This window comes from Marmota marmota, unplaced genomic scaffold, assembly GCF_001458135.2.
Source record: "Marmota marmota marmota unplaced genomic scaffold, marMar, whole genome shotgun sequence".
Classification (NCBI taxonomy): Eukaryota; Metazoa; Chordata; class Mammalia; order Rodentia; family Sciuridae; genus Marmota; species Marmota marmota.
The window spans coordinates 4,834,025-4,852,747 of NW_026000005.1; the positions used below are offsets into that span (position 1 = coordinate 4,834,025).

The window sequence follows — 18,723 nt, forward strand, 5'->3', positions numbered from 1 at the left end:
TAAGGAGTTACTACTTTAAGGATTATTCACAAAAATCTTACAAATAGGTAGCTGAAATCTCACCTAAACAAGTCATTATAATAGAATGAACATGATTACATACTACATTAACTAGTAGGTAACAGTTCACTGGCAAAATTTCAGCTTGGTTCAGAAGACCTCATAGTATACAACAGACTTTACCATTTTCAGATTAATGCCACAGCATATCAGTGAATTCATATTCATTTATTTATTTTTTTATTAACCAACCAGAGTTAGACTGGATGTGAACTGATTAAACAAGCAAGGAAAGAAAGAAGGCTGACTGGGAAAGTAAAAGAGCTGGTCAGCCAAATGGGAGGCTAATAGAAAGTCCCTGACCACTCCTTGTGCCAGAGATATTAACAGGTACACTGTTCACTAACTTCTCATACATGTCAAGTTTGTGCTTGCCTTCTGGGCCTTTACCTACACTGCTCAGCCTCTGTCCAGTTCTGGTTCATGCTGATCCTTCATGTATTAGTTTAAGCATGTCCTCTTCAGGTCTTTCTGATGACACTTTCTACAGTAGTGCCCCCACAGATTCCCTTACTGCCTCCCAGCATATCATCATAGACACTTTGCTATCATCAGCAGAAGGCTGCTCCCTTTACTGTCCACCAGCACTAAAATGCAATTGGGAAAGGTGAAAAGGGAAACTATTTTGCTCACCATTATATCCAAGCATCCAAAACTATTTGCTAAATATTTATCATTTGCTTAGTGAATGAATGGAAAAGTGGTAAAAAGCAAGCAATTTGACTTCTCAGAAATTTCCTAAGGAAATAACAGGTCAAGTTCACCAAGATATAGATACAAGATACTTATAATAATGAAAAACAAGAAATTGTCTACATGTTCATCCAAATAAAAATTTTTAAATTAGTCATGGTATATATGAAGGCACTAAAAAGAATATCAAAAAATTTCTATTTTTGAGTGAAATAAGCAGATTACAGGTCAGTATTATGGTATGATCATATTACTATAGAGAAAACAATGGAAAAAGTGTAAGTTTAAAGGAAAATAACAAAGGGTAAAACAAGACATGAAAAATAATAGTTACCAATTTATTTTTAACTTTTGCCTCCAAGTTGCCTTTGGGCCTCCAACCCCATGGGGGGTGGGGTAATCAAATAAAATATAAGTCATTAAGGATGTTTGTGTATATGAGAAAGAAATTTTGGAAAAGAGAAACTTCAGATGACTATGAAAGCATGATCTTTTCTTGTTATTAACAGTGGCAGAAAATGCCTATTTTGTAACCTTATTCTCTTGCAGATATTCCAAAGTACACATATTCAAATACCTATTTTACTTCTCAAGATAGCATTGCCAACAAAATTATTGCCTCTCTAATATTTTGAAGTCAACTGCATTAAATCTTAGCCTGACTACACAGTGAACAGTTGAGACTACTTTAAGTCTGAAACTATTTCTTTTTAAAATTTCTTTTCAAAAAATCCCATGGGAACTACTAAAATTTTTCAACAGTGACAACCATTCCCTGCCTTAAATATAAACTGAATAAATTGTACAAAAAATCACAGTATGATAATCTTATGGCACAGTAATTTCATTCCACTCAGTTAGAAACATTCTGAGTTCACATCAGCTTTCTTTTATCTCCACACAAGCTACTAGTATATACACAGGAAGCTGTGAACAACAGCTCTTTATGATATCCAGACACAAAGATGTTGAGTAACAGCCTTTACAATGCCAATCAAAGAGCAAAACATCTGGTGAGTTTTCAAACTAAATGAGTTGCTTTGCTCTATGTGCCAACCACCAAGCAAAAGGCCCTTTATGTATTTCCCATTCATTATTCACTGATGTTACAGTTCTGAACAACATTCACACTAGTTCCATAATCATTCAATGTCCCCCTATTCTTTTAAATAACTCCATTTGTTAACAGATATAATTAGCGAGCTAATGGCACACAAATTTTCTTTTAGTTCTTCACTTTAAAATAATGTCATGTAATTTTATTTTCTAATTGAAATATTTTTTCCAATGGAATATTTTTCAAAACATTTAAACAAAGGGCTGGGTATGCAACTCAGAGGTAGAATGCTTTTCTAGCATGTGCAAGGCCCTATGTTCAATCCCTAGCAATGCAAACAAAACAAAAAAACGACTTTTAATAGCTGACTTGGTATCAAATGCTATACTTCAGATTCTCCTAAGTTTACACTGGAACTTTCACATTGTGGGATAAATTTCCAAAGATCTTAATTAAAGAAATCATTCAAACTGTGATACAGTCTATTGTTTATTTTATGTTATGGCAGGTACACTTGAATTTCAAAAATTTAAAACATATAAAAAGTGGTTAGGGACTAACATTTGTATCAATAGTTGATAAATGTCTAAGATTGTTTATTATACAGCAGGATACAATGGTAGTGCTAATGCCAACAGGGCACCATGAAATTATTCTAAAATTATCACTAGGCTTTATACAAGCAACAACATATGCTGCTGTTTTAGAATTTTGGGACATGACCTGCTTCTAACACTAAGCAGTTCTTTAACATTTTCAATGTTATACAGTGTTAGAGTATTTAGTTTGGCAATTGTTTCAAAATAAAGTAGAAATGTATTCATAACATCACAGAAATGCACATCCAATTTTGTTTTCAATAAGAACATAGGTACAGATCAGAACTCTTCCCTATATGAAATAATTTACACACAGATGAATGCTATAATATCACTATCTAAAATAATCACTAAATACAATTTTTTTCAGAAATAAACAAGCAAAGGTTTTTTTCCCATTATCAAATATCAAAAACATATAGATAATGTATGTCTTTCAAACAAATGATACTCTAAAATTATAGGAATAATTTCAGTGAATTCAGTAATGTGCAAACTAAATTAACCTACTGTAGTACAATTATATTAAGAAACCGATGATCAGAAAATACAACCGTATGAAAGCAGTTTATAATCCACAAAACTGTTTTTCAGGCCTTAAGGTAAAATAGTTCCACAGTTTACAGATAAAACCGAGGCAACAAAAATGCGTGCTTGACTTGAATAAGTAGATATTTTACGCAGAAGATGTAACACTTTGTTTGTAGACAGCATGGTATGCATTTCTCAGCAACACATAAGGAAAACAAGATTCCAAAAGATCCATTGTTAGGAATGGTGATTCCTGTACAATCTGAAAAATTCCAAAAATGCAACAAAATTCAGGTTATTCGCAATAGGAACATTTACTGCTCTCATTAGAAATAAACACAAATTATTTTCCCTTTACTTTAAAATCTACAATGTAAATGTGTCATAGTGAATTCTATCAAAATGTTTTAAAATGCTAATTTCCAATGAAATCAATCAGTAGAAAAATATTGAGCATTTTCATTGTCTTCAACAATATACTAGACATAAAAAAGAATATAAAAATATGGTCCATACCATTAAGTTTAACTAGAGACTCAAGACTAAATTAGAAATCAAAATCAAACCTAAGACCAACTATAATTAAGTGAGAAGCTATAAATATTAAGAGTTCAAAAGAGCAGAAAGATTAATGTATGCCCGAGTAAGATTACCTGGAAAGACTACCTGGAAAAAGATTTCAACTGTGGGGTATGTTAAGTCTTTAAGACAGACACAGAACTCTGCAGGTAAAGTAAATGACTCTTAAGTAAAGGAAGAGCCAGGCAGGAGAAACAAGCATAGCTGGATCAGAGACACTGCAAGGAAGGAACTGACAAGGCAGAGAGAATTATAGGAAACTACAGTAGATGGGCAAAATAGTCAGAATGGAGAAAAATCAGTAAACTGGAAGAGAACTGAGAAGAGAACTGAAACTCATAAACTGGGAAAAAATAAGGCCCAAGTATTTCCCAACATGTTGAAAAGCCCTTCATAAAAGAATACCCTCTTAGTTAATGCTAACTTTGATTTTACTATTTTCTGATATTAGCTTAATGATAAAATGAGTGATGCCAGTCTTTTCAGCAATTTCTACAAAGTAATATGGCTTGGGTTGAGCGAATACAAGAAATGAAGACATTCAGATGGGGATTGAAATGGGGTAAATTAAATTCCATGCATACATGATTATGTAAAAATGAACCCAGCTATTACATACTATAATCCACCAATAAAAGCAAAACATAATAATTCAGCACCAAGAAAAAGACATTCAAATGACTTTCATTATTAATGAAAATTAAAATAAAACTTACCATATCTAACAGTAAATAAACAGATTCCCTGTTTCTTGTTGTAGTTTTATCTGTTTCCTGGCCAATTTTCAGTAGACTGGAGGATGCAAGCTTAAAAGTACATGTACATATTGAGTTTTTAACAAAATGTTCATCAGTTACTAATTTATTTTCAGTATGCTTCACCTTCCAACACATTTCAATCATTCAGTACTACATATAAAGTAATGATAAACTTAGATATCTTCATTCAAGCAATAATTTAGAGAGCTATTAAGGTATAAATGTAATCAAATATTCTTACTGATCTTGAAAACACACTTTTCAAAATGATTCACATTATTTTCTCTCTTACCAGTACCTGTATTAAATATTCAGTGGTTTCTCTACCACCACCACCACCACCACCCCCACTCCTGGTTTCACTTTTCAGGGTCAGAAAATACGAACTGGAAAATTACAGAAATAAATGTTTCCTAAGTTTTAGATTCCATGCCATTCTAAGCAGTGTGATTAAATCTCATACCATACCCTTCCATACAGCCAGGGAGATGAATCATCCCTTTGTCCAGCATATCCAAACTGTATATACCACCTACCCAACAGCCATTCAGTTAACTGTCTTAGTTATCAGATTGACTGTGGCACTAATGTAATATTTGTGTTCCAATAACCCTTAATTTACTGTGTAATAGCCCCAACGCACAATAGCAGTGATGTTCACAGTTTGGATAGGCCAAAGAAAAGCAATTAACTGCTTCCTGTAAGTAAAAAGGTCAAAGCTGTCAACTTAGAGAAAGAAAAAAGTCATATGCTAAGACTGCTAAGATTTACAGTAAGAACAAATCTTCTATCTTAAAATTATGTAGGAAGAAGAAATTTGTGCTAGTTTGCTGTCACATCTCAAAATAGTAAGGTTATAGCCACACTACATATCAAGTGCTTGCTTAAGATGAGAAAGGCATTGAATTTGGGATAGAGGACACAAACAGAAAAGGTATTCCAAATTATGGCAACATGTGCAAGAAAGAACTAAAACTATATATAAAGACTTTTCAGCAAAGGATTCCCTAAAATGAATGTCTCCACGCCATTTATTCCAAATAAGGGATGATTGCAGAGATTCACAAACAGGTTTGGTTTGAAAACTATAATAATTACTGGAGAGGCTGCATTTGCTAAACTGCTGCTACATTTTCAGTAGAGTCAAAGATATTGATGAAGGAGAAAGGATACCTTCTCCAAGTCTTCAATTGTGACGAAACCAGGCTCTTCTAGAAGAAGATGCCAAATAGAATTTAAAGGACAGATTAACTCTGATACTATGTATCAACCCTGCAGGGACTATGATACAGCCAATCACACAGGTACAGGGTGAAGAACCTAAGAGTTCTCAAAAAATAAAAATCATCTACCCATGTTCTAACAACATAATCAGAAATAGTACAGGTACCAATTGCTTGTTTATGGAATGGTTCTTCCAATGCTTCATCTCAGAAGTGAAAAAATATGTGGAAGAGGAAGAACAGTTGGAATCCTAAAGTCTATTAACAGGTCTAGCACTCCAGAATCTGTCCACTATGAAAATGAAAACGCAGAGGCTGTATTTTTACCTCCAAATACAATCTCTACATCAGTCCCTTGTCCATGCATTGTTCAATTTGTCAAGGCCACATACACCCACTTGGTATTTGACTGCGTTCAATCAGCAATTGATACAGATCTAATCTGGACATAATACAGTGGTGGGAATCATTCACTATTGCTAATGCACTAACGTTCATCAAAGTTGCAATGGATGAAAACCAGAAACTATATGAAGAACTTATGGAGTGACTGTTCCTTGATTTTAATGCCTTGTTTTCACATGTTCCTCCCTCCAAAATAAAACACCCAATAAACACTAAAAGGAAAACGTACTTTATATACTTGAGAAAAGAATGTGAAAATATGCCATTAAAGGGTGCTCAATAAAATGTCAGAGAAAGAGAGATAGAGAGAGACAGAGACAGAGAGAGAATTTACTCTATTACATCTCACACTTATAATTTTTAGTTTTCTTTATGAGTTTTGTTTTCTGATTATACATACCGCCAGAAATTCTTTAAGACGGTCTTCAATGCTTCCTTTGTGAATTGTAAATAAAGCTGCTGCGATCTGGTTGATGGCTTTAGCCAAGCAATGTATGTTGTTGCAGTGCCCTTTTAGAAAAGTACAAATAAGGTTATGTTGATCCCAAAATATCTGTGTAACCCTCAACTATCAAGAAATAGAAGGCAAGTCTTTGATGACTTCACAATCTCTATAAATAAATAATGATTAAAAGAGTTGGGGCACAAACTGATTTGTTCTCTTTTTACTTTCATAAAGACTAGTGTTTTTAAAAGTAATATATCACTGGGTGTGGTGGTGCACGCCTGTAATTCCAGCGACTTAGGAGGCTGAGATAGGAGGATTGCGAATTCAAAACTATCCTCAGTAACTTAGCAAGGCACTTGTAAATCAGTGAGACCCTGTCTCTAAATAAAATATAAAAAAGGGATGGGGATGTGGCTCAATGGTTAAGCACCCCTGAGTTCAATTCCCAGTGCCAAAAAAAAAAAAAAAAAGGTAATATAGCAAGGTAACAAAAAATGTTCAGGTCTGTATTATATTAAACATACATACACTTTAAAAAAATCCTTAAATGAAATCATGCATTGGCTTTATACTACTATCACTGAAACATAAGACGATAAGATCCTTTACAATAATTTTATCATTCAATCTTTAAAATAATCCTATGATCTAGATACTCTCTCACCATACTCTAACATGCACACGTTCAGCCATGTGTGAACTCACTTACATACATTTTAGATATCAGAAACTAGGGCTTCAAAAAAGACATACACCACCCCACGTTACATAGCTAGTTAAGTGGCAGAACTTAAGTCATATAAAGGAGCATCAATTACCTGAAGAGAAAAATAGCTACTATACCAAAACCAATGATTTTTTTCATTGCCCAAACAATTTTAAACCATGATTACCTTCTATAGCAGGGCTGTACTGAGACATTACGTTACTAGCTAGTGTTGGCAAAGAAACTGCTACAAAGACCATGAGGAGGCAGGCAATTTTATATTCTTCTTCTGGACTAATGTTTTCTATTGGAGAAAAATTAAGAATAAAATCAAGCAATTTCTTCAAGATTAGTTAAGAGTTGATAATTTAAACTTTTTAAATGTAAAAATTTATATTTATTTAGAAAATTATTTTAAAATTGACTATTTTACTAAAAAAAATAAAGTATTTTAACAGAACTCTTTAAACCTGGTCACAATTTTGTTATAAAAAATACAGAAAAAATAGAAAGAAGACCAGTAAAGTAGAGGAAGGGGAATAGGGAGTGAGGAAGGAACAGAAAGAGGAAGTAGTAGGAACTAAATAGGAACAAATTATATTCTCTGAATGTATGATTATATCAAAATGAACCCCCAATATTACACTAATAATAAAAATATTTTAAAAATATTTATTACCACTGGCTCTTATCAGCTACTCAGGCATATACACATATATATATATATATATATGTATATGCCTGAGTAGCTGATATTTTTACACAATATCTTTATTTGTTTATTTTTATGTGGTGCTGGGGATCAAACCCAGGGTCTCACGCATGCAAGGCAAGCGCTCTACCACTGAGCTAAAGCCCCAGCCCTACTCAGGCATTATTTTGGGGGACTTTTAATGAAACAGTTAAGGCAAGATTTTATTTTTAAAATTTTATTTAGTTAGAATAACTGAACCCTAAAATCTCCCAAATGAAAACTGATGATAAATTACTATAATTCTATATAATATACTACAATTTAGAAAATTTACCTCATAAATTATTATAATCACCCCCAAAATCCTTGATTTTTCCTGAAGTAAATATGACTATGATTTGAAATTTACTATTTAAAAGATATATACATGGAGCTGAGGTTTGGCTCAATGGTAGAGCACTTGCCTAGCATGTGTGAGGCATGGGTTCGATTCTCAGTACCACATAAAAAAAAAATAAAAATAAGGGCTCATCCACAACTAAAAAAAAGATATATATGGAAAGTAAACTGGATTTCTAGTCTCTACTTCAGAAGACAGAAGGAACCACCATGAATGAAGATATCTGTAACTACCTCAAATCTTTTAAGATAGTAACTTTCTATAAAATATTTATTGTAACATATACTCAAATTGTTGAGTTACATAGACATTTGGCCTCTTATCAGATACCTGAGAACTTCCAGGACCCTACTATTTACCATCACATATAATAAAGAATTGAACACAAGAAAAAAGCTACAATGTTTGCAAAAACTTGATTATTTAAAAAAATAGCTATAGCAAATCAAGTAATAATTACCCACATGATTATAATTAACATACTATATGAATGAAGAAACAAAAAAAATCATTAAATGAGAAAGGAACTGATAAACCTAACAAAACACCATACTACTACTGCCTCAAAGGGTTGGGGGAAAGCATTTCAGTACCAGAAACAGAAGAAATGCTATTTAAATTGTAGACAAATCCAGAGTCATCAGAGCTTCTGGGTACTACATATCAAAAGGCTTGCCTTAAAGTTATTTGAAATGTTTAACATTATTTAATGATGCACAAATTCTTTATGGTAAATAACTCTAGTCCAATTAAAATTGCACACCATTTTCTAGACACCAATTTTTTGCTATCAAATGGACCGACCGTCTCCCACCAGCATACAAAAACTGTTACCTTTTCTATCTTAAAAAAAAAATCCTTCTCATGGGCTGAGGATACAGCTCAGAACTAGAACACTTGCTTAACATGTGGGAGGCCCTGAGTCTGATCCCCAGCAGCACGCGCACATGCAGCCTTCCATTGATTTTTCTCCTGTCTATAGCTACTATAATTTTGTTTCCCTTTACAAAAAAACTATTTGAGTTGCTTTATACTTACTATAAAACAACTTATTCTAAATTCCTTTCCTCTTATTCATCATTAAGGGCTCTCTAGTTTGTCTTTTGCCCCTAAAACTCGATTGACATTGATCTTGTCAGCATAACTCTTTAACTCTACATAGTTAATCATTCTTTCTGGAAAGATGCTCTTCTCTAGTGTTCTTCAAATTCACTGATACTTTCTTCTCTGTTGGTTTTTTGGTGGCTCTTCCTCTTTTCCTGGAGCTCTGAAGGAAAGACTCAATTCACACTTTGATCCTCTCCACTGCTGCATATATATACACTAAGCCACTTTAGTAACCTCATCCAGTCCTATAGTTAAGAGATCATCTACGTGAAAACTATGCTACTGTATAAACTCCATATGGCAGGGATCTTTTGTCTTTTTTTCTACTGATATAGTACCAACACCAAAAATTATAAACACAGTTTGAACATAAAGCAAATATTTGAATAAATGGATAACTATCACACCTAAATATCTATGTTGCCTGGATAATTTAAACTACATGTGTACTAATGCATTTTACCTGATTTTTGTGAGGACAGAGCTACAACCAAGGCAGGATCAATCTCACAAGGTAATCCAGCAGCTGATGATAATTCATACACATTCATTGCAACCTGACAAAAATACAAGAATTACAGAATAAGAAATATGTTAAGAAATTTCTGAGAGTTCACTCTAGTAAGAAAAAATTTACTGTTCAAATCAGAGTCTGCTTATTAAGAATACAAGAGAATTTCTGAAACTTGGCATAAGCAGAAACTATAGCTATACCGTAATTAGCCTATACTGAACAATTGCTTTATTACTTTGATTCACTGCTGGCTATCACCTCCTCTGTTAGGCCAAACAAAACTTGTATATTTTCTGTGGCAAATTTCAGCAGAGTCATTCTAAAGTTACTATTTTTCTCAGAAGCATAATTATAAAATACTAAGTCAAAAGAGATATAAGGACTGGGAATGTGGCTCAAGTAGTAGCGTGCTCGCCTGGCATGCGATCCTCATGCTGGGTTCGATCTTCAGCACCACATAAAAATAAAGATGTTGTGTCCACCAAACACTAAAAACTAAATATTAAAAAATTCTCTCTCTCTCTCTCTCTCTCTCTCTCTCTCTTAAAAAAAAAAAGATATATAAAATATCAAGTCAAAAGTAATACTAGGGGGGCTGGGGTTGTGGCTTGGCGGTAGAGTGCTTGTCTAGCATGTGCGACCCTGGGTTCAATCCTCAGCACCACAAAAAAATAAATAAATAATAATGAAAAAAGTTCTGGGGATTAAAAAAAAATAATACTAGGGGAGAGCCCGCCTGCTTTGCCACACCGAGATCCGTATATCCAGAGAGAGGCCCAGCTCACCCGCCACACTGCTGCACATAGAGACACCTACCCCAGCACATCATATGGAGAGTCACCCTGTGCTGGGATTCCTGATTCACCAAAGCGTGGGTCCACAGCCCAACATCAGGATACATAGAGGCTTGAGGCTGCCACCACCACGAAACTGGGATATCGCTACTTCTATCAAGGGACAACAATAAGGACCTGGTAAGACATCACCAAGGTCCCCATGGATCTGGCTGCACCAGAGGTTTCTCTACTAGGAGTGCTAACAGTTATTCTATTGCTAAGGTAACAGGGAGTCTTGAATGGGGTTGCCTATTTCTTGTTTCTCCTACTAACAGCCAACTTCTCATGATTACCCTCTCACTAGTCAAATCATCTAATATCTCCATATTTTCACATTCTACCTCATAAACATCTCAGCCAAGCCCCCAGGCTCCCTTCTACCATTAGAAACTGTAAACCATTACACAAACCTATTGACTCTATGGTAGAAGATAATCGATCTCATCATTTCTGATGATAGTGACAAGACTATGAATGTAAAAATAAAAGCTAACTGATATATGGCTGCACATTGGGTACACTGAGTGCTATAATATTGATCTCCCCCTTAAAAATGAGGTATTGGTAACCTATAGGGACACTTTATAAGACAATAGGGCAAAAGCTGTCATAACTTGGATCTACACTGCAAGAGAGGAAAACACACAGACATCATGAAAAAACAAGGGAGGAAAGTGCTCCAAACAAACCAAGATACTACAACAATAGAATCCATAGATAGTGCAGTAGGTGAAATGTCAGCGAAGGAGTTCAGAATATACATAACTAAAATGATTTGGGAATTAAAGAACAACCTAAGTGAGCAGATACAGGCAAAAATTGAACATTCCAACAAAGAGATAAGAGAAAAATCAGGCGACCATTGATCACACCAACAAAGAGTTGCAAGAGATTACTTCAAGAAAGAACTAGAGATAATGAGGAAAAAAAAAAACAGAAATCCTTGAAATGAAAGAAACAATAAGCCAGTTAAAAAAACTCAACAGGTAGTACCACCAACAGACTAGATCACTTGGAAGACAGGACCTCAGACAAAGACAAAAGATACAATCTTGAAAATAAAGTTGTCCTCACAGTGAAGATGTTAAGAAATCATGAACAGAAAGAATATCAAAGAATTATGGGATACCACTAAAAGACCAAATCTCTTCACAATCTCTTCAATGAAATAATACCAGAAAATTTCCCAAGCATGAAGAATGAATTGGAAAATCAAATACAAGAGGCCTATAGGACACCAAATGTACAAAATTACAAGAGAAATTATAATGAAATGCCTAGCATACAGAATAATGATAGAATTTTAAAGGCTGCAAGAGAGAAAAATCAGATTACCTATAAGGGAAGACCAATTTGGATCTCAGCAAAATTTCAACCCAGATTCTCAAAGCCATGAGATTGTGGAACAACTTATACCAAGCTCTAAAAGATAATGGATGCCAACCAAGAATCCTCTATCTAGCAAATTAAGCTTCAAATTTGACAATGAAATAAAAACCTTCCATGATGAACAAAAGCCAAAAGAATTTACAGCAAGAAAGCCTGCACAACAAAATATTCTTGGCAAAATATTCCACAAAGAGGAAATGAAAAACAACAATGAAAATTTGCAAAGGGAAGAACTACAATAATGGAAAAGCCAACCAAAGGAGAAACCAAGTCAAGCTAAATATCAAAAACTAAACAAAAGAACCAGTAATACAAATCATGTCTCAATAATAACCCTAATTGTTAATGACCTAAACTCACCAATCAAAAGACACAGGCTGGTAGATTGGATTAAAAAAAAAAAACAATATGCTGCCTTCAAGAGAACTCATTTCATAGGAAAAGATGCCCACAGACTGAAGGCAAAAGGTTGGGATAAAATATAATATTCACATGGTCTACGTAAACAAGCAGAGGTTTCCATCCTCATATCAAATAAAGTAGTCTTTGACCAAACTAAATCAAAAGAGATAAAGATGGACATTTCATACTGCTGAAGGGAACCATACATCAATAAGACATAACAGTTATAAATATATATGCCCCAAACAATGGAGCATCTACATTCATCAATAAAACTCTTTTCAAATTCAAGAGTCAAATAGAGCATAGCACAATAATAACAAACCTCTTTCATCACTGGATAGATCATCCAAACAAAAGCTAAAGAAAGAAACTATAGAACTAAATAATATAATCAACAACTTAGACGTAACTGACCTATATATATTATCCATCAATGAGTGAATACAGTTTCTTCTCAGTAGCACATGGATCCTTCTCTAAAATAGACCATATATTATGCCACAAAGCAAATCTTAGTAAACACAAAAAAGTAGAGATACTACCCTGTATTCTATCGGACTACAACAGAATGAAATTAGAAATCAATGATAAAATAAAAAATAAAAGATACTCTAATACCTGGAGACTAAATAATGAGAGTGAATGAACAATGGGTTGCAAAAGACATTAAGGAGGAGATTAAAAAATTCTTAGAGGTAAATGAGAACACTGATACAACATATCGTAATCTCTGGGACACTATGAAGGCAGTTCTAACAGGAAAGTTCATTGCAGGAAGTTCATTTCTTCAAAGAAGAAAAAGTAAACAAATAAATAATCTAACATTACATATCAAAGCCCTAGAAGAACAAATCAACTGCAAAAGCAGTAGAAGATGAAACAACTGAAAAAATTGACAATACAAAAAGTTGGTTCTTTGAAAAAATAAATAAAAATGATAAACCATCAGCCATGCTAATGAAGAGAAGGAGAGAGAAAACTGAAATTACTAACATCCATAATGAAAAAGGAAATATTATGACGGACACTACAGAAACACAGAAGATAATCAGAAATTATTTTAAAAAGTATATTCCAATAAAATAGAAAATATTGAAGGCATCAACAAATTTGATATGCCCAAACTAAATCAGAATGATATAGAGGACACCATCAGAAGCCTACCAACCAAGAAAAGTCCAGGACTGGATGGATACACAGCTGAGTTTTATAAGACCTTCAAAGAAGAACTTACACCAATACTTCTCAAACTATTTCATAAAATAGAAAAAGAGAGAACACTTCCAAACACATTCTATGAGGCTAATATCACCCTGATTCCAAAACCAGACAAAGAAACTTCAAAGAAAGAAAACTTCAGACCAATATCTCTAATAAATATAGATGCAAAAATTCTCAATAAAATTCTGGCAACTCGAATACAAAAACATATCAAAAAGATAGTGCCCCATGATCATTGGAGTTCATCCCAAGGATGCAAGGATGGTTTAACATATGGGAAATCAATAAATATAATTCATCACATCAACAGACTCACAGATAAAAATCATATGATCATCTGAATAGATGCAGAGAAAGCATTCGACAAAATACAGCACCCATTCATGTTTAAAACAGTAGAAAAACTAGGGATATCAGGAACATACTTCAACATTATACAGGCTATCTATACTAAGCCCCAGGCCAACATCATTCTAAATGGAGAAAAATTGAAAGCATTCCCTTTAAAAACTGGAATAAGACAGGAATGCCCTCTTTCACCATGTCTACTTAAAATAGTACTTGAAACTCTAGCCAGAGCAATCAGACGACTCAAACTATCACTGTTTGCATACGACATAATTTATACCTAGAAGACCCAAAACATTCCACAAGAAATCACCTAGAATTAATAAATGAATTCAGCAAATAGCTAGATATAAAATCAATACCCATAAATCAAAGGCATTTCTGTATATCAGTGACAAATCCTCTGAAAGAGAAATGAGAAAAACCACCACATTTACAATAGCCTCAAAAATAAATAAATAAATAAATAAAATACTTGGGAATAAACTTAACAAAAGAGGTCAAAGACCTCTATAATGAAACTACAGCACACTAAAGAAAGAAATTAAAGAAGACCTTGGATGATTGAAATAATCTACCTTGTTCTTGGATAGGCAGAATTAATATTGTCAAAATGATCATACTTCCAAAAGCACTATACAGATTCAGTGCAATCCCAATCAAAATTCCAATGACATTGCTCATAGTAATAGAAAAAGCAATCATAAAATTCATTTGGAAAAATAAGAGACCCAGAATAGCCAAAGTAATCCTTAGCAAGAAGAGTGAAGCTGGTGGCATTACTATTCTAGACCTTAAACTATACTACAGAGCAATAGTAACAAAAAAGCATGGTATTGGCACCAAAATAGACCTGTAGACCAATAGTACAAAATAGAGGATTCAGAAAAAATAAGTAAAATTTATTTACCGAACTACAGTTATCTTATATTAGGCAAAGGCGCCAAAAACACACATTGGAGAAAAGATAGCCTCTTCAATAAATGGTGCTGAGAAAACTGGAAATCCACATGTAACAAAATGAAATTAAACCTCTATCTCTCACCATGCACAAAACTCAACTCAAAATGGATCAAGGACTTAGGAATAAAACCAGAGATCCTGTGTCTATTAGAAGAAAAAGTAGGGCCAAATATCCAACACGTTAGATTAGGCTCGAACTTCCTTAATAAGACTCTTATAGTGCAAGAATTAAAACCAAGAATCAATAAATGGAATGGTTTCAAACTAAAAAGCTTCTTCTCAGCAAAAGAAACAATCAATGAGGTGAATAGAGAGCCTACAGAATGGGAGCAAATCTTTACCACAAACATATCAGATACAGCCTGATCTCTAGAATATATAAAGCACTCAAAAACCTTAACACCAAAAAACAAATAACCCAATCAATAAATGGGCCAAGGAACTGAACAGACACTTCTCAGAAGAGAATATACGAACAAGGGACAAACATAGGAAAAATGTTCGATATCTATAGCAATTAGAGAAATGCAAATCAAAACTAAGATTTCATCTTACTCCAGTCAGAATGGCAGCTGTCAAGAATACAAACAACAGTAAGGGTTGGCGAGGATGTGGGGAAAAAGACACACTCATACATTTCTGGGTGGGACTGAAAATTGGTGCAGCCAATATAGAAAGCAGTATGGAAATTCCTTGGAAAACCTGGAATAGAACCTCCATTTGACCCATCTATCCCACTCCTCAGTTTTTACTCAAAGGATTTAAAAACAGCATACCAAAGGAACAGAGCCATGTCAATGTTTGTAACAACACAATTCACAATAGCTAAATTATGAAACCAATCTAGATGCCCTTCAGTAGATGAATGGATAAGGAAACTTTGGTACGTACACACACACACACACAATGGAACATTACTCAGCATTAAAAGAGAATAAAGTCATGACATTTGCAGGTAAACAGATGGAGTTGGAGAACATAATGCTAAGTGATGTAAGCCAATCCCAAAAAACTAAAGGCCGAATGTTTTCTTTGATATGAGGATGCTGACTCATAATGGCGATGGTGGGGAGGGGAGCATGGGAGGAATGGAGAAACTTTAGATAGGGCAAAGGGAAGGGAGTGGAAGGCAGGGGATACCGGGGTAGGAATGATGATGGAATGAGTTAGACATCATTACCCTAAGTACATATATGAAGACATAAATGGTGTGAAAATACTTTGTGTACAGTCAGTGACTTGAAAAATTGTGCTAAATTACAGCCAGTGATAAAAGACTATATGGTGTATGATTATACGAAACATTCCAAAAATGCAAATCTATAGACAGATTGCCTAGGGCTGGGGACTTCCTGGAAAAGTGGGGATTAACAGCCACTGGGTACTGAGGTTCTTTGTGGGATAACGAAAATGTTCAAAAATTGATCATAGTGACTGTTTTGCAATTTTGTTACTGTACTAAAAATCACTGAATTGTACACTATAAATGAGTAAATTTTTTAAGACAGACTTATCGTAAGTCAATAAAACTTAAAATATCTGGTTTTTCAAAACAGAAATTCTACTGAAAGCTTGCTGGAAACTTAAGATATTTATGACATGGTATAATATAAGTGGAAAAATACAAGGCAGAATAGAATATGTTCAACTGTACAATACATAAACAAAACATCCATTCCTTGATGACACTAAGAAAAAAATTCTTTATCATTGGAAAATGGCAAATGATTCAGGCCTTAAAAGACAGGATTTTAAAAGGCAGAAAAGGGCAGTATTTTCAAATAGAATACATTAAGAGGATAAAATGGATACATGTGACATGTATACAGATATAATTAACTTTCAGTATACATATGAAGAGAAAAGTAAATAAAGAGAAGAGCATACTAAAGGAAACAATTAGAAATGTGAAGACAGAACCCAAAGAATGGGAGAAAATCTTTGCTAGCTACTCTTCTAACAGAAGATGAATATCTAGAATATACATAGGGCTCAACAAACTTTACACCAAAAAAAGAAAAAAAATCAAATAACCCAATTAATAAATGGGCAAATGAATTAAACAGACACTTCTCAAAAGAAGAAATACAAATGGCCAACAAATACATGAAAAAATATGTTCAACATCATTAGCAATTAGAGAAATGTCAATAAAAACTACACTGAGATTTCACCTCACACCAGTCAGAATGGCAGCCATCAAGAATACAATAACAAATATGGGAAAGGATGTGGAGAAAAAATCCTACACTATTGGTAGGACTGTAAATTAGTGCAACCTCTATGGTAATTAGTGTGGAGATTGTTCAAAAGACTGGCATAGAACTACCATATGACCCAGCTATACCCCTTCTCAGTATCTACCCTGAAGAACTGAAGTCATCTTACTATAGTGATACATGCATATCCAAGTTTACAGCAACACAATTCACTACAGCAAAACTGTGGAACCAGTAGGTGTCCATCAGTGGATGAATGGATAAAGAAAATGTGGCATATATACACATAATGGAGTTTTATTCAACTGTAAAGAAAAATGAAATGATGACATTTGCAAGAAAATAGATGGAACTAGAGACCATCAAGTTAAGTGAAATAAGTCTAACCCAGAAGGTTAAGGGTCATGTTTTCTCTCATATGCAGAAGCTAGAGAGGTTGCTGAAAACAAAAGTGGGGGTAAATCTCCTAAAAATCAAAGGGAAGTTACAGAGGTAGCTTCAAACAAAGGTGGGGGTATATCTCCCCCAAATCAAAGGGAGATCAGTGGAGGAAAGGCACCAAGGGGTGGGAGGTGCAGAGAGTAGGGGAAAGCTGAGGCGTGATATTGGCCAAATTATATTGTTATATGGTGTGCATGTGTGAGTATGTAAAGCAAATGCCATCAACATATACAATTACAATGTACTAATAAAAAGAGGGAAAAAAATAAAGGGAAGAGAATTATGAAAAGGAAGGAACAAGAGGTGAAAGCATCAGAAAGGTTAAAAAGCACCAATTTGAGACTCAAGTGTCATACAGAAGAGTTTAGACATTATTATTTTTAGCCAGTGTTCTTCAAGATATGCAAAAATAACCTCTCCAATTGCTAGAGATGGTGAGCATTTTTTTCATGTATTTGTTGATTAATTGTATATCCTTCTCTGAGAAGTGTCTGTTCAGGTCCTTGGCCCATTTGTTGATTGGGTTATTTGTTTTCTTATTTAATTTTTTGAGTTCTTTGTATACTCTGGATATTAGGGCTCTATCTGAAGTGTAAGGAGTAAAAAATTGGTTCCCAGGATGTAGGCTCCCTATTTACCTCTTATTGTTTCTCTTGCTGAGAAAAAAAATTTTTAGTTTGAGTATGTCCCATTTGTTGATTCTTGATTTTAACTCTTGTGCTATAGGTGTCCTAAAAGGAATTTGGAGCCCGACCCCACGAGATGGAGATTAGAGCCAACATTTTCTTCTATCTGACGCAGAGTTTCTGGTTTGATCCCTAGCTCCTTGATCCATTTTTGTGCATGGCGAGAGAAAGGGATTCAGTTTCATTTTGTTGCATATGGATTTCCAGTTTTCCCAACACCATTTGTTGAAGATGATATCCTTTTTCCATTGCATGCTTTTAGCACCTTTGTCTAATATAAGGTAGTTGTAATTTTGTGGATTGGTCTGTGTCCTCTATTCTGTACCACTGGTCTACCCAGCTGTTTTGGTACCAGTACCATGCTGTTTTTGTTACTATTGCTCTGTAGTATAGTTTAAAGTCTGGTATCGCTATACCGCCTGATTCACACTTCCTGCTTAG

The 18,723-nt window shown here is 34.2% G+C and overlaps 1 protein-coding gene across 7 annotated transcripts in view; it reads right to left on the reverse strand.

Moving 5' to 3' along the window:
- Positions 1-444: 444 nt before the first annotated feature.
- Nckap1 (NCK associated protein 1) overlaps positions 445-18,723 on the reverse strand; it is a 110,556-nt gene continuing 92,277 nt past the window's right edge. For 5 of the 7 annotated variants that reach the window (XM_048808130.1, XM_048808128.1, XM_048808132.1 and 2 more), the window contains 5 exons: positions 9,724-9,817; positions 7,247-7,363; positions 6,306-6,415; positions 4,236-4,325; positions 2,287-3,202 (listed from right to left, as the gene is read on the reverse strand). In XM_048808130.1, coding sequence (XP_048664087.1) covers positions 3,086-3,202; positions 4,236-4,325; positions 6,306-6,415; positions 7,247-7,363; positions 9,724-9,817 — 528 coding nt within the window. In that variant the 3' untranslated portion in view covers positions 2,287-3,085. Of the gene's footprint in view, positions 456-2,286; positions 3,203-4,235; positions 4,326-6,305; positions 6,416-7,246; positions 7,364-8,953; positions 8,961-9,723; positions 9,818-18,723 lie in introns of those variants that run through there. The other 2 variants (XM_048808131.1, XM_048808133.1) reach the window with 2 other exon arrangements.